This window comes from Trachurus japonicus, chromosome 9 (genome assembly GCF_045865225.1).
Source record: "Trachurus japonicus isolate A0001 chromosome 9, Traja_1.0".
In the NCBI taxonomy this organism is placed as follows: Eukaryota; Metazoa; Chordata; class Actinopteri; order Carangiformes; family Carangidae; genus Trachurus; species Trachurus japonicus.
The window spans coordinates 38,305,714-38,320,863 of record NC_140915.1 but is presented as its reverse complement, the minus strand read 5'-3'; the positions used below and the strand labels follow the sequence as shown (position 1 = coordinate 38,320,863).

The 15,150-nt window shown below is 41.6% G+C and overlaps 2 protein-coding genes across 3 annotated transcripts in view; both read left to right on the top strand.

Moving 5' to 3' along the window:
* Positions 1-731: 731 nt before the first annotated feature.
* On the top strand, positions 732-9,057 carry ap3m2 (adaptor related protein complex 3 subunit mu 2). Of its 2 annotated transcripts, none has more exons than XM_085787789.1 (9): positions 732-856; positions 2,486-2,770; positions 2,861-3,032; positions 4,001-4,138; positions 4,304-4,389; positions 4,826-4,959; positions 5,061-5,268; positions 5,466-5,610; positions 6,929-9,057. In XM_085787789.1, the coding sequence occupies exons 2-9, from the start codon at positions 2,498-2,500 to the stop codon at positions 7,027-7,029; spliced, it is 1,257 nt and encodes a 418-aa protein (XP_085643915.1). In that variant the 5' UTR covers positions 732-856; positions 2,486-2,497; the 3' UTR covers positions 7,030-9,057. The 2 variants fall into 2 exon arrangements, with proteins under 2 accessions (XP_085643915.1, XP_085643914.1); XM_085787788.1 differs by having other exon boundaries at positions 746-848.
* Positions 9,058-14,278: 5,221 nt separating this feature from the next.
* The window catches only part of tet3 (tet methylcytosine dioxygenase 3), a 38,260-nt gene continuing 37,388 nt past the window's right edge, over positions 14,279-15,150 (top strand). Inside the window, exon 1 of the mRNA XM_085787782.1 lies at positions 14,279-14,656. Within this exon, the coding sequence (XP_085643908.1) occupies positions 14,294-14,656 (363 nt within the window). The 5' untranslated portion in view covers positions 14,279-14,293. The remainder of the gene's footprint in view (positions 14,657-15,150) is intronic.

The window sequence follows — 15,150 nt, the reverse complement described above, 5'->3', positions numbered from 1 at the left end:
GCCGTCTTCCATGTTATTTTTGTACTTTCATTCATGCCAGAAGCCACACACAGTTTAATTGCACCTTCTATAATAACAATACGGCTGATTCTGATCATTTTTGTTTCAACGGGGAAACATTTTAGAAAGTTAGTAAACCCTCTATATGTCACATGTGTTAACTGTGTATTTAATTGTCATCTTAAATGACATGAATTGATCATTACACAGGGTCAGCAATAAATAATTTACATTAAATACATAATTTTGTTATGCATAAATAACTATGACCACGTCAGCAGAAGCCTCTTTATAGACATAGTGTCATGTTTTATTCTGTTCAATTTTCATCTCTTCCTCACTTTGTTTTCTGGGAAAATGCAATGGTATTTTCTGTTTCCAATATACTAACATGCATAATAAAGTGTTGGATTCTGTCTAAAAGATATTATCTATTCTAAGTTATATTCTTTCTGAACTCTTCAGTGCTCCCTTGTACACCTGTCTGATAAATCTGAATGGAGAGAAGCTCCACAAGATGAAATCTGATACTGAAACAAAATGTCAGACTATCTCCATTTTAGAGCCAATCCGCGGACAGCTTTACTGGTGTTTACTGTAGCTTTCCCCCCACGGTCCAATCACAGCCGAGTCACAATTCATCAGCTTCCGTATTATTGACCAATGGCACGATTGAGAAGGCGGGGCTTAACAGTCTCCTCGCTTTCTGATTGGTCCGGTGCAGTCCGCTACGTTCCTTGCATCGAGAGCTGCTTTACTGAACGGGAAGCAACGTCGGTCGCTTGATCTTTCATTGGGAAGAAAAAAAAGGTGTAAGGCGAGACGAAAACGCTACAACATTGTCTTCGGTAAGTCGGTTGCAATTAATGAATAACGCGAGTGGAAAATGTGAGATTTTCAGCCAGAACAGCTCGGTTATTTCAGTGTATTTCCATCCTCCGGACCTACCGGGTGACGGGGCTTTTCCTCTGTCATGAGACTGAGGCGGGAGGAGGGACGGAGCATCCTGTGTGGAGAGATGGAGGCCTACTGCCTCTGTGGAAAGCTGGCGAGTCACTCGGTTAATGTTATCATGCTATAAAATGTGTGTAGCAGAGCTTTGTTCGGGTTTTTGTAGCGCTGTGTTGTATCCGGTCTGAACTCGATACCTTTGTCGCATATTTAATGAATATTCCGGTGTCATATTTCCTCAGCCAGCAGCGATACACTGAGCAGGAGTCAGACTCACTGTTGGATCAAGTGAAACCCCGTTAGTTTGGCTCTTATCCTCTCTGCGAGAAGGGAGCAGTGCACACAAGTCTTAATGCAAAATTACAGGCTTAATGTTGTCATTTGTCACGGATTTATTCTTGCTTTGCTTTGGAAAGGTTTATGTAGCCAAGGCTATATAGTATTGTAATAGTTGTGGGTTGAACCAGAAGGACGCGTATGGATTCTACAGAGAACATGCTTTGCTCTTGAATCCATTAAAACAAGAGTGTACAGTTTGTAGTGTTATATTACAGATACAGACAGACCTCCAGTATTCTTTGATGCTGAACTCAACACAACACAACACAACACAACACACTGTATGACCAATGTCTGTGCGTTGTCCAGAGCGTAAAACTTGGTGAAACGTGTCATGTGAGAGGAGGAAGGGCTGACTTTCTGTAGTGAACATGAATGACTGGGTCTTACTTCTCTATTCAAACTCTTTGTCAGGCTTCATGTGATATTAGCTCCCCAACAACTCCATAACTGCTTAAAAATAATGTCCATACATAGCCTATGTGAAATACCTAAATTTGTTTTAACCAAGTAAATGTATTATTATTATTATTATTATTATTATTATTACATGTATTGTACAATGATTTTGTAGGTGGTATTGTAATGCTTTCAACATATTGTTTTTCAAGAGGGGCAATAGGCTAATGAAAAGATAGATCTCTAGGCACTTACTGACAAAGAGCTGTTCTAGACCAGAGTCAGACCATATTCTTTATAATGTTGGAGGTCCAACAGTCCACACCATTAACAAGCACTTGACAAGTGACAAGGATAAACCTTTAAGAGACATAAACCTCTAGCAGAACCAGAGTCAGGGTGGGTGAGACAGACAGAGGAGTTCACTATACAATGATAGCCATGCTGATAATAATGACAGCAACAAGAATAATAGTGATGATGATCATAATGGTAATAGTAATATCTATTATTATGCTAAGTGTAGCAGCAGGTCATATAGTGCGCTCTTTGTCATATCTGAGCAATAAAAGCTCAGATATAAGTGATATAATTAACGACGGCTGAGTGCCGTATATCTGCTTCTATATGAAAGTACACTTAAATCTTTATTACTTATATTCGGCACTTGTGGTCAAACACTCCATTTTTTGTGCACTAAATAGTATAGTATCATTCCTCAAAGACCAGTGACCTTTTCATCCTGCTCTTAATGTGAAATGCTTTGGTTTTCTCTTTTATTTGGACCGTCTCTCAGCCCCCAGCCAAGATGATCCACAGCCTGTTCCTGGTCAACGCCTCGGGGGACATCTTCCTGGAGAAGCACTGGAAGAGCGTGGTCAGCCGCTCGGTGTGCGACTACTTCTTCGAGGCGCAGGAGCGTGCCACCGAGCCGGAGAACGTCCCGCCGGTGATCCCCACGCCGCACCACTACCTTATCAGCGTGCTCAGGCATCGCATCTACTTCGTGGCGGTCATCCAGAGCGAGGTGCCGCCGCTCTTCGTCATCGAGTTCCTGCACAGAGTCGTCGACACGTTCCAGGTTGTTGCTCACTTCTCTGCTCAGTTGAAGTTAGTGACTCACATCTACGTCTATAAATACTCACATCCTGCCTGTTTTCTGTGATCCCAGGACTATTTTGGAGTGTGTACGGAGGCTGCCATTAAGGACAATGTGGTGGTGGTCTATGAACTACTGGAGGAGATGCTGGACAACGGCTTCCCACTGGCCACAGAGTCCAACATCCTCAAAGAACTCATCAAGCCTCCCACCATCCTCCGCACAATGGTCAACACCATCACAGGTAGGATATATGTACTATTTATAAAGCTATTTACATCAAAATGCAGGTGTGAGACACATGTTGGTGTGATATTGTGATTTTCTCTCCTTAAAGCTTCAGGGATCCACTAACACTATTCACTTATAGATAATTAGTAAATCAAGTTCTAAATGTTTAATCTCCCTTCTACCTTACAGATAGGTCTGAGCAACTGATGTGCTTTTAATTATGCACAACGTAAAGGGATAGTTCAACATTTTGGCAAATCGGCCCATTGCCATAATCCCTATAGTTTTAGCAGTAGGTTCGTTACCTTTATTTGTCGGTGCAAGCTATTTTTAGAACGGCGGAGCAGAGCTGCGAGCTGCTCAGAGCTACGCTACGGAGGCTCATGGGATTTCTTGGTTTCCCTCATCAAACTCATCAAATACACAATCCAACAACTCCACAACGCTCTGGTGGACAAGTTGTGACCTGCACATTCACCACGCTATCAGATAATAACACAACGTTAAGAGACAGAGTTGTTTTCCAGGCAAATGCAGCGACTGCTTGCTGAAAAACCGCCCCAGACGGGAACGTGCATCAGCGGTCTTGCATGAATTTGCCTCAAAAACAACTCTTCTACTCTCTTCTACAACTCTCTTGTCTCTTAACGTTTTGTTATTATCTCATAGTGTGGCAACCACTACTGTTGAACTATCCCTTTAAGCCTTAATGAAATTTAAATAGGAGGGTACTGTTACAGAATACAGCTGAAGGGGGAAACGAGTCATTGTAAAACAGTGAATAAGAAATACTGCTTTTTTTTGTACCAGACTGTAAAGATGTTTATTTCTGCTGTGTAGACTGATGGGGACTGACGCCAGACTCTGTGTAACCCTTGACCCTGCACTGCACTGAAGGCTTCTGCCCCCTACTGTCTGCTACATCATCAGAGTTAACACTGTTTATGTTACAGCTCTTTAACATGTGTACATGTTTTCCAGGTAGCACCAACGTGGGTGAACAGCTCCCTACAGGCCAGCTGTCTGTGGTGCCATGGCGACGCACCGGGGTCAAGTACACCAACAATGAGGCTTATTTTGATGTGGTGGAGGAGATCGATGCCATCATTGATAAATCAGGTATTTTTCTGTACTAATCACGTAGACATGTATAGATTACTGTGAAATATTTTGAACATCAGCATAAATTAAAAGTTACTCGAATCTCAACAGTGTTTGTCTATAGAGTGAGTTTTGGTCACATCCTTGTTTCTAAAGCAGTGTTACATGTTGTTTCCTCCTCAGGCTCCACTATTACAGCAGAAATCCAGGGAGTTATCGATGCCTGTGTGAAGCTGACAGGCATGCCTGACCTCACCCTATCATTTATGGTGAGTTGACAACTCTTAAAAACCTTTTCCAGCCTCTTGTGGATTTTCAACAAGCTAGCTCTTAGTGCATTTACACAATCAGACTAATATTGACCATTAGAAAGAAGTGCCCACATGATTACATGACCAAGACACAGAGACCAGCTGGTGCTCTGCCTCAGCTGGCCTCTGTCTGTGAATTATTAAAGACAGTGCCTCCATTTTATTTGAACTTGAAGTTCATCCGAGGTGTGTGGTGTGTGCACATTGCATGCTGTATGTAAGACGATATGTCACTTGCCGTATTTGAAAACAACATTTCAAGTTGTTGAAACTCAGATTTGCTTTGGTCAAATGTCTTAGAGCCAAAAAAATTAAAATTAAAATACCTAAACAGATAAATTGAAATATATTATATTTTACCTGCCACCCAACTATCTCTTTCTCCTTCTCCCAGAATCCTCGGCTGCTGGATGACGTCAGTTTCCACCCGTGTGTTCGGTTCAAGCGCTGGGAGGCCGAGCGGATCCTCTCCTTCATCCCCCCTGATGGAAACTTCCGGCTGCTCTCCTACCACGTCAGCTCTCAGAAGTCAGTGTTTTCCTCTGTTTACGTCACATGATGGAAAATGTCAAAACATGTTTTTCCAGCAGCCCGTGTGACCCCTGTATGTCGGCCTGCTTCTCCCTCAGCCTGGTGGCCATCCCAGTGTACGTCAAACACAACATCACCTTCAGAGAGGGAAGCTCACAGGGACGTTTCGACTTGACTCTGGGTCCAAAACAGACCATGGGCAAGGCTGTGGAGTCGGTCCTAGTCAGCAGCCAGCTGCCCCGGGGAGTCCTCAACGCCAACCTCAACCCCTCCCAGGGAACATACACCTTTGATCCAGTCACAAAGGTACTCAGAAACTGTCACCAAGGCTGTTTGTAGGATTTAGGATAGAACATGTGTGTAGGATGTAGGATTGAAATCATGTGGCTTGAGGTCAGATGCATTAAGCTGCAGCCTCTATGTATATTCATTCTGTGTTGCCGAGTCTTTAAGTGGCAGTGATCTCACACTTCACACATCTTGATATTTTATGTTTTGTCCAGTTGTTGACATGGGATGTCGGTAAGATCAACCCACAGAAGCTCCCAAGTCTAAAAGGCACCATGAGCCTGCAGGCCGGGGCCTCCAAACCTGACGAGAACCCCACCATCAACATCCAGCTGAAGATCCAACAGATGGCCATCTCAGGTACACACACACACACACACAAATGCAAATATCTAAACAGCTTGTCCTAATGCAGTCACAGTCATGTCTCTGGATGAATTCTTCTTTTTTTGTTGAATTTTCAGTTTTTCCTTCTTGAGATCTTCTGTCAAATACCCTGATACTAACTCCCACACATTTTATCAGTACCTAATGAGAGTTTATATATTCAAAGTTACTCTTAGAAACACTGGGGATTATTGTACTCAGTCCCTGCTACTAACAGAGGAGGTTTTCATCACACAGCCTGCTCAGCTGATAACCACCTGACCGCCCCATTGTCTGAGCATAGTGAACAACGGCCACTAGATGGTGCCAAATGCAACAAATACAACTCGTTCTTTCTGTATTCTATGGGCACATCTGTAGATATTTAGTTTTACCCTTACCTCGAGTTCCAGATGTGTTTCCTGATCCAGCTAGCATGACATGATGTATACGTTCTTGTAAAAGCTTAAAGGCTGATTGGTTCTCTGTACTAAATTAGGCACAGACATACAGTATGTCATCTTTGTCAGGAATGAATATTTCACTTAAGAGACAAAGAGACTGTTTCTGTCTTGTGTGTCTGGGTATTTTAGGGGACAATAAAGATTTACAAACAATACAATTCAATACAAACAATAATAGGTGAAATTTAGAAACTTTTGGTTATCCGGGTAACTGAAAGAGTCCATAAGAACTCACAACTTTACCTTTTGAAATAATAATAATAACTTTATTTATATAGCACCTTAAAAAACACAAGTTTACAAAGTGCTTCACAAAACAACATAAAAGACAAGTCACAAATGCCATAAAAACATAAGAGATGGACAAGTGATACAGCAACACAGGCAATACAGGAACCCAACAACAAATTGAGACCAAGAGGATGCAAATTAGAATGCAGGATGCAGTTAAATAAATAAATAAAAGGGGGTGGGGGTATACATGATAAAAAAAAAAACAAATAAGATGAGATACAATAAGAAAAGATGGGATAAAAAAAGTTAAAACCGAAGAAGGTGTAAAGTAAAACAAAGAGCATCTGAGTAAAACTGTGAGATAAAATTGATGATGATGCTATGGATCAACTGGGATGTAACTGTAACACATGTGAGGAAGCACTAAAGTGTATCACAGCAGATATTGTGTAGACGCCTAACGTTGACCTCTGATGTTGTTGTATGTGGATCAAGTCTCTGTAAAGATCTATAAATCTGTCAGCAGACTCACCCTCGCCCCAAACACACAGTTAGGATGGTGTTTTTATAGAATAATGATACGATTAATGAATGTGAACTGTGTCCTTTTACAGGGCTGAAGGTGAATCGACTGGACATGTATGGTGAGAAGTATAAACCTTTCAAAGGCATCAAATACATGACAAAGGCTGGCAAGTTCCAGGTCCGGACATAAAGACTACTGCTCTGTGGCTACTGGACCAAACCGCAATGAGACGGTGGGGTGATGTGATGGAGGAAGGGGGAGTTGGTACATTCCCTGTGTATATGCATTTCAAGATTTACCTACACAAACTGGAGACGCCTCGTAGCAGTTGAAAAATGGACATTTTCTCTGTTGAGTCAAAAGCATCAAATGTCTGGTGGACAGGTTAGAGCTTTGACTGAATCTGCAGTTAGAACCAAATGTAATTAAACATTTCTGTCACCGTCCAAGCTGAACCCAGGCCAAATTCAGCTGGTCCCAATATATATCACTCATTAACTATAACAGACACAGCATCTTTTTAATCGTTTTAATCCTTAAACCCAATCAGACCCATGCAGTTTGCAAGTTTATGTTAATCTAGGCTTCATCAAATGCAGATGTAAATTTCAAGCTCTAACAAATAATCAACAGGCCTCAATCTGATGCTGTACTGTAACAGCTGTAGGTATCAGGCTGCATACACAATGTTACGGTTTAAAACACATCTCTTGTGCTACGTTTACACTTCCACATCCACACTACTACAGAGTTTTTCAGGCACTTTGAAAACTCCAGGGTTGCACTGTGGAAAAGAAGTAGATACCCACGTTCTTATTGGTCAAGACCGTCTGTGGTGAATGCAACATGGATATGAAAACCCCAGTTTTAAAATGAAAACGTAGAAGTGTGGATGTAGGCTGAGCTTTGAAAGTGATCCATCCTCCACTTTTCACACTTGTCTTTCATGACTGTCTCAATGAATGTGTCAAGGTGACTATTATTTGCCCTATAAAACAAGAAACATTCAACACTGGTCCAATAATAAATCAAAACAGAGTTTTCCAAGTATAAATTGAGATATTATGAATTGAAATGTATATGACAGAAATTCGGCATTCTCCCATGTTAAAGGACGTCTGTACAGAAATACATCAACCCGAGAGTCCAAAAAACTGGTGGCTGTTGATTGGATGGATGTACTGTACTACAGTTTATACCTGGAGGTTTTTTATGTGGACCAGCAGTAGCAAGGGAGCTTCTGCTGTCCTAGAAAAACCTAAATTATAATTTAAATGGGCCCATTTTTTCTCCAAAATCTTTTAGGACAGAACTGCTGTAATGATAAACTGTTCCAAAGATGAACTCCTAGTGAAAATGATGAACGTGTCATCTATCTATATTTGTCCCGTCTAACTCCTTCCCTAGAATTCATCTGTCCATTGTTTGTTCTGATCTTGTGCTCCTCTTTGATTTTTTTTCTTTGTATGATTTTGCCTGCAGCACTGGAGTCAACACACTGATGTATGAGAGTATGATACTGAAGCCGTCCTCAATCATGCACTTTCACAACTGCTGGTACTAACGTTTCCTTTTTAATGCAAGTGAGATGAACATGACTGGAAAGCTGTTAAAACTCAACTACCATGACGGTTTCAGGTACATGTTTGTCTGTTTTATTCAACCTAAATTATTATTTATTAAACAAAGCAGAAGTCATCTAAGTAAGAAGCCTGTCGATGAACCGCAATACGGCCGAACTGTCAGTATATCGAACGTATCGAAATATGAAAAACATCTTTCCCCCTGTCAGTTTGGTGCTGTGATCCAAAAATTTTCCTCAGTGCATCCCAACGGTTCCAGTCTTAATATCTATTCATATACATTATGTCAAAATAATTATGAACATCACCATGCCAACTGTGCTGATCTAGATAAACCAGTACGAGGGAGAAGGTGTGATTCATACATTCCTCTGGGACTCCACATCATATTCACACCTCTGATCTCTCTGGCATAGAGGTGCGTGGTTGCAAACAGAGCGCCGTGTCAACAGCTCGAAATAAAAAGAATTATATGAAACTATGTACCAGGTAACTCAGACGTTATATTGAAGGTTTGCATTTTGTGTTTATGGACTTTTTTGTTTGTGTGTTTGTTTAACAGCCTCCAATGGAGTGTTATACCGGTGTACGAATAAAGATTTGATGTGTTATAACTGAGTGATAGAACAGATTAATCTGTTTAGTTCCATATCGTGCTGCCTCTTTTAAGGTTCTTCAAAAATGCTCACTTATTTTTTTATTTTTTTATGATTAATACTAATAGGATTTTATAGATTTTTGAATATCACACATACAAGTATATATGGCAAGCCATTTTAACATTTAAAAGCCAGACTGGATATGTGTTGTAGATATCTGTAATTCAGTTTTGCCTCTTGTCAAAAAGAACATTTCAGATATCCACAAATGACGTCACTTTTGCCATTCATGTGTATGGGGTTTGTCATTACAGATATCTACAATTCAGTTGCAGATATCCGCTATGTGAATTACAGATATCTGTAACTGAATTACGACTAGTACTAATTCCAGTTTGAGATATCTACAATTTGATTCTGACTAGTCATAATTCCAATTCAAGATATCTTTAATTCACCTCAATTAAAGATATCTACATGTCCCTTTTCAGATATCTTAAATTAAGTTTTGACTAGGCGAAATGACGTTGTAGATATCTCAAACTGGAATTAGTACTAGTCATAATTCAGTTACAGATATCTGTAATTCACATAGCGGATATCCGCAACTGAATTGTAGATATCTATAATGGCAAACCCCATACACATGAATGGCAAAAGTGACGTCATTTGTCCTAGGAAGACGTAGTAGCAGATATCTGAAATGTTCTTTTTGACAAGAGGCAAAACTGAATTACAGATATCTTGAATAAAAAATCCAACTATTCAAAATGTAATTACGACTAGTCAGAAAGACGTTGTTGATATCTACAATGTTAATTCTGGATAGTCAAACTTAGCTTTTAAATGTTAAATCCGCTTGCCATAAGTATACATGTGGCAAATGTTTGGTTGCACAACAATTAATATGGAGACTTGCACACAGAAAGTTAACAGATATCTATAGTATAAATCTCTTGCAAGACGAAAACAAGCTAACTAAAATAAAACAGGATAGCAAAATAAATACTCACCTAGTTCAATGCAGTCCTCACTGCTTAAATAGATCTTGAACTCTATTTTTTATTGGCACTATTACATTTAAATGTGCGTATCCTAGACACAGATAAAGGTATTCAAGTTATGAGTCTCTTCATATGTAAATATTAGTCCATCATTACACAGTCATTTTGAGATGAACACAAGCAGATGGTTTCCAAGTTAGGTGACAGTGAAGTCTACACCGTCTGGGAAATGTGTCTTTATTCAGCATTATGAGACGGTCTGTGTTGATAAGTCACTGTCATGGCGCAATTGAAACCAGAGACATTGTTTCAATTTGAGTCTGACTCTTTTTATTTCATGCACAGCAGACTGCAGTCGATGCACTTCTCAGCGGAAGCACCAGCAAATATTATGCAAAGACCCCTGGGGGTTCCTGCATCCAATTATATTTGCCACCATAACTCCAGGAGTTGCAGATATCTAGTAATTTGGGAACAAAGTGGACAGAGGGCTGATGATTGACAAGATACTGTAAAGCACCGACATAAGGAGGACTTCTTATGAGTATCCTGATTTCAAGACTATTTTATCCACTTAGGATTTTCCCAGACACTCAAACTCCATTCTATGAATTAAACATATCTCTGTTGTAAGTGAGCGGAGCTGTTATTAAATGTGCACAGCACTCCCAGCCTTTTGTTAGATAGAGTAATTCTTGCGCCTTACACTAGTAAATCTTACATCAGCACCGGCTGAGGATGGTCTGGGTCATGAGACTTGTGGTGAAATGCAGCTGAGACGCCTCGACTCTGTCAGCTGCTGCTGCTGCTGTTGCTGCTGCTGCTGCTGCTGCTGCTGCTGCTGCTGCTGCTGCTGTTGCTGCTGCTGCTGCTGTTAATGCTGCTGTAGCTGCTGCTGCTGCTGCTGCTGCTGCTGCTGCTGCTGCTGCTGCTGTTAATGCTGCTGCTGCTGCTGCTGCTGCTGCTGCTGCTGCTGCTGCTGCTGCTGCTGCTGCTGCTGCTGCTGCTGCTGCTGCTGCTGCTGCTGTAGCTGCTGTAGCTGCTGCTGCTGCTGCTGCTGTTAATGCTGCTGCTGCTGCTGCTGCTGCTGTTGCTGCTGTGAACAGAGACAGGGCCAAGTATGTCCAGGAGGGTGATGGATGGCTTCAATATAAACCTAAAAAGTCCCTCAGTCTCCCGCATGACGTCACAACATCTGGTTTAAACCCCCACTTGTGACATCAGACAATCTTAACCTCAGCTGCTATGAGAGCTGCTGGTAAAAAGCCATTATGGAGTCAGCCCATGAGCTCAGAGGTACCACGCAACTTTAGGTGGGTGGGTGTGTGTGTGTTGGGGTGGGGTGGGGTGGGGGGGTCTTAACCCTCTCATCCTCAGTGTGACGTCATCCTCCCCCTTTGCTCCAGCTGGCAGGAGTCCACTCCATAATTTCCTGATCACTTTAACCCCCTCAGCAAAGTTTCTCTCTGGTTTTCACCTCAGCTCCACTGACCAGACACGCAGCTCCAAGTCAGAGTTATGTCATTAAGTCATTAGGCTCGAACTTTTTCCTCCTTCTCCTGCACCTTTTTTTTTTATATTTTATTTTAGTTGAAACGTTTTCGTCGTCGCATTTTACGTACAGTTAATATTGTTAATTATTTTTGCTTTCTAAGGACTTTTGTTATTTTTATTTTATTTTATTTTTTGCAAACATTTAAATGCAGTAAGGAGGAATCTATGAGAACATTTAAAGAGCCATTCAGGTAAGTTGCCTCACTATTATTATTTTTTCTATCAAATAATATTAGCCTTTCATTGCTTGCGCTAGTTGCGCACATGTGGCTGCAGCGGTGGTGATCTGTTCCTGCACATCTGTGAGTAACACGATCCTATGCCTCCTTATTTAGTTATCCTACAGGCTACACCGTGGAAGTTGTGTGAAAGTATATGGGATTAGTTGATTCCATTGATGCATTTACTAAAAAATAAAAATAAAAAAAATAATATTGTGACTTCATTGGGTGTCCTGATCACTGAGGCCATGTATTGGAACAACAAAGTTTTAGACCCTCGTCGTGGATGTAAATCAAACTCGCACCCAGTCAGAGTGCTGTTTTTTGTCACCCAAAGCAATTAGCAATTAGCTCCAATCCACACCCTAATGTGTTTTGTTTGCCTTACTGTTGATAACAACATTATCTCAGTGTAAATCTACTATGCCTGCTAGGCTCTAGCTGATAGCTTTCACTGTGTGGCCCTGGCCGGACTGCCCACAGTCATGTTAAGTAGTTTCCTGTCGGGGCCCACGTGGACACACACGTACAGTAACAACAGTAGCAGAGAGGAGCTGGCGCGCGCTCTGACAGTGCTGACCGGGCGCGTGCTGATGCCTCCCGACCGACATACGTGTTGATTTTAACACGTGCTGGATGAGGTGGCAGAGCGCGTGCTGCTGTAGTTAAACACCTGTGTGTCATTAATTACGGCTTCGCACAGCTGCAGTTAATTCAAAATATCACCATGGAAATTATTATTATTATTGCCTCGTGCACTACCATAGGTTTGAGGTTAGTCAAATTGAGAGGAACAGCAGCGTTAGTGTCGTTATATCTGCTTTATGTCTATTGAGAAGGTCTTTACCTGCACCATAGTGTTTTTGCGCGTACTGTCAAGGGGTTAGCAACCGTTTGCTTTGCACTAAAGCTACACCATGGACCTCCATTTGGTAAGGTTTTTGCCCTCAACTCTCTCAGAAGTTTGGTTTGCTTCATTTATAATGTAGCCTACAAAAGTTAGTGTTTAGGTAATGGTCCTGCCCTGTTTATGCTAGAATCCCTGGTGTGCTTTAACGTTAGCTAGCTAGCTAGAAAATAAACAAGCTATGAAATGTTCTTTTCCTAAAAAAATTTTTTTTTTTTTAATGACATACATTTTTGTTCTGTTCTAACCTAAAAAGTTTATTTTTTATTTTTACAAAGTTGCATTTGGTGTTATGGGAAAAGCACAACCTTGAAAAACAGCTAGCTACAAGTTGTAGCCTAGCCTACAAACCATATTAAATCCACTGCAAACCACTAGTCCACTGGTTTACATTAAGGTTTTCCTACATTAAAGGAGCCAATGCTACACTGAATTTATATTGATTCAAACCCCACTGCATTCCTGTAAATATCTGTAAACAGTATGGCTGTGAGAGAAGGCTGCAAGCAAAGAAACTTTGGGTTGTCTTTGCGCAATTCACTTCATTGACGGTTGACTGGAGCATGCTCCCACAAGACAAAGAGGACTGTCCCTGGCATCAACTTATCACCCCCTTCTTTTATTCAAAATGACACAAGCACCCAAGACCCCCACACCTCGTTCACTACAGGCCTGGCATTAAACAGTCTCAGTCTCAAACTGCTCATGTGAGCCTGTATGGCAACGAGCCAGCTGGATGCACAGCACTGACAGCTGTGTTTGGAAACCAGACAGTATCCAGACAGCAATCAGGAGTGTCAGACTGAACACTAATGTAGGACCCACCATCTAATATCGGTTTATGACACAAAGTCAGTTTACCCTAACCCTATATAATGACACTGATTTGAGCCAGTGTCTGATTCCCGACAAGATAATGTTTGGTCTAGTTTGACCTACAGTATGTTAACTAATACTTTGCTACAGTGTTTTCTTGAGTCTTGTTTCTTAACTTACCTCATTTGGCTCACAGTATTACTGACACCTACATCTAACCAAGAGATATAGACATGAATGTCTCCTTGACAAAAAGTTGGAATAAAAATGTTTTCTCCTTAGCATTTTGGGTTTCGTTAAAATGTTTATTCTTATCCCTCTTTATCTTTGTTTTCTGTGTCCCTTCCCAGGCTTTGTGTATTCTGGGCAGGCACTGCCATGATTCCCCTGGCTCCAGCTATGCTGCTCAGATTGTGGTGGACTGCCAGCCATCCCTCAGGGTAGTTGGGAAAGATGGACTCAATATTGGAAGTTCCTATCCGGATTCTCCAGGGCCACCCGGGTAACCAAGAGCATAGAGTAACAGAGTAGTTTGTCCCTGGAGGGCTCAGACTAGTGGACAAGATGAGCACAATGCTAACACCCCAAAGAGTCACGGCTTTCTCCAGCAGGCTCGATATCTAGTTCGACAAAGTCAATGACAGAGACTGATCCAAGAAAAGTACAAACTAGTCAAATATTCATTTGGATGGGATCTGATGTTGATTTTAAACTTTTTTAAATTTCTCTAATTAAAAGACAGATATAGGTACAAGACAGGACAGGCATCATGCCCAAGCCAAAGGCAGGGCCTGGTCCACCACCTGAGGAATTCTCTGTAGATGCAGATGATGCCCAGTCTCTCCACCTGTACAGAAAATCCTTAGAGAAGACATCTCCACTGAGCAAATATATTGAGAGTGAGCACCAACAAGCCGGGCTCTTCACTCTCTCTCCCTCTGATGCTGATGCCTCCCTGGATGCTGCTGTTGACCTCCAGAAGAAAAGGAGGAAGAAGTGTGGCACCTGTACCCCATGTCTCCGCAAAGAGAACTGCGGCAGCTGCGGCAACTGCCTGAATCGCAAGACCGGCAAGCAGATCTGCAAACTGCGCAAATGTGAGCAGCTGAAGAGAAGAAACATCGAGTGGGAGGTGAGTGAGGTACTTTCTGTTCACCTGAAACACATTCATGTCATTAGGTGATAGGGTTTTTTGCTGAAGGAGCAGTCTGCTTCTAGTTCTTTAAGAGTACCACTCTTGAGACAGAGTTGTTTTCGAGGTAAATTCATGCAAAGCAGCTGATGCGCGTTCCCGTCAGGGGTTGTTTTTCGGCAAGCAGTCTCTGCATTTACCTTGAAAACAACTCTGTCTCGTAACGTTGTGTTACTGTACTATCTCATAGCGTGGTGAATGTGCAGGTCACAACTTGTCCACAAGAGCGTTGTTGGATTGTGTATTTGATGTGTTTGATGAGGGAAACCAAGAAATCCCATTAGCCTCCGTAGCGTAGCTCTGAGCAGCTCGTGGCTCTGCTCCGCCGTTCTAGAAATAGCTTGCACCGACAATTAAAGTTAATGAACCTACCTATAAGGATTATGGCAATGGGCCACTGTGCCAAAATGTTGAACTATCCCAGTTGAACTATC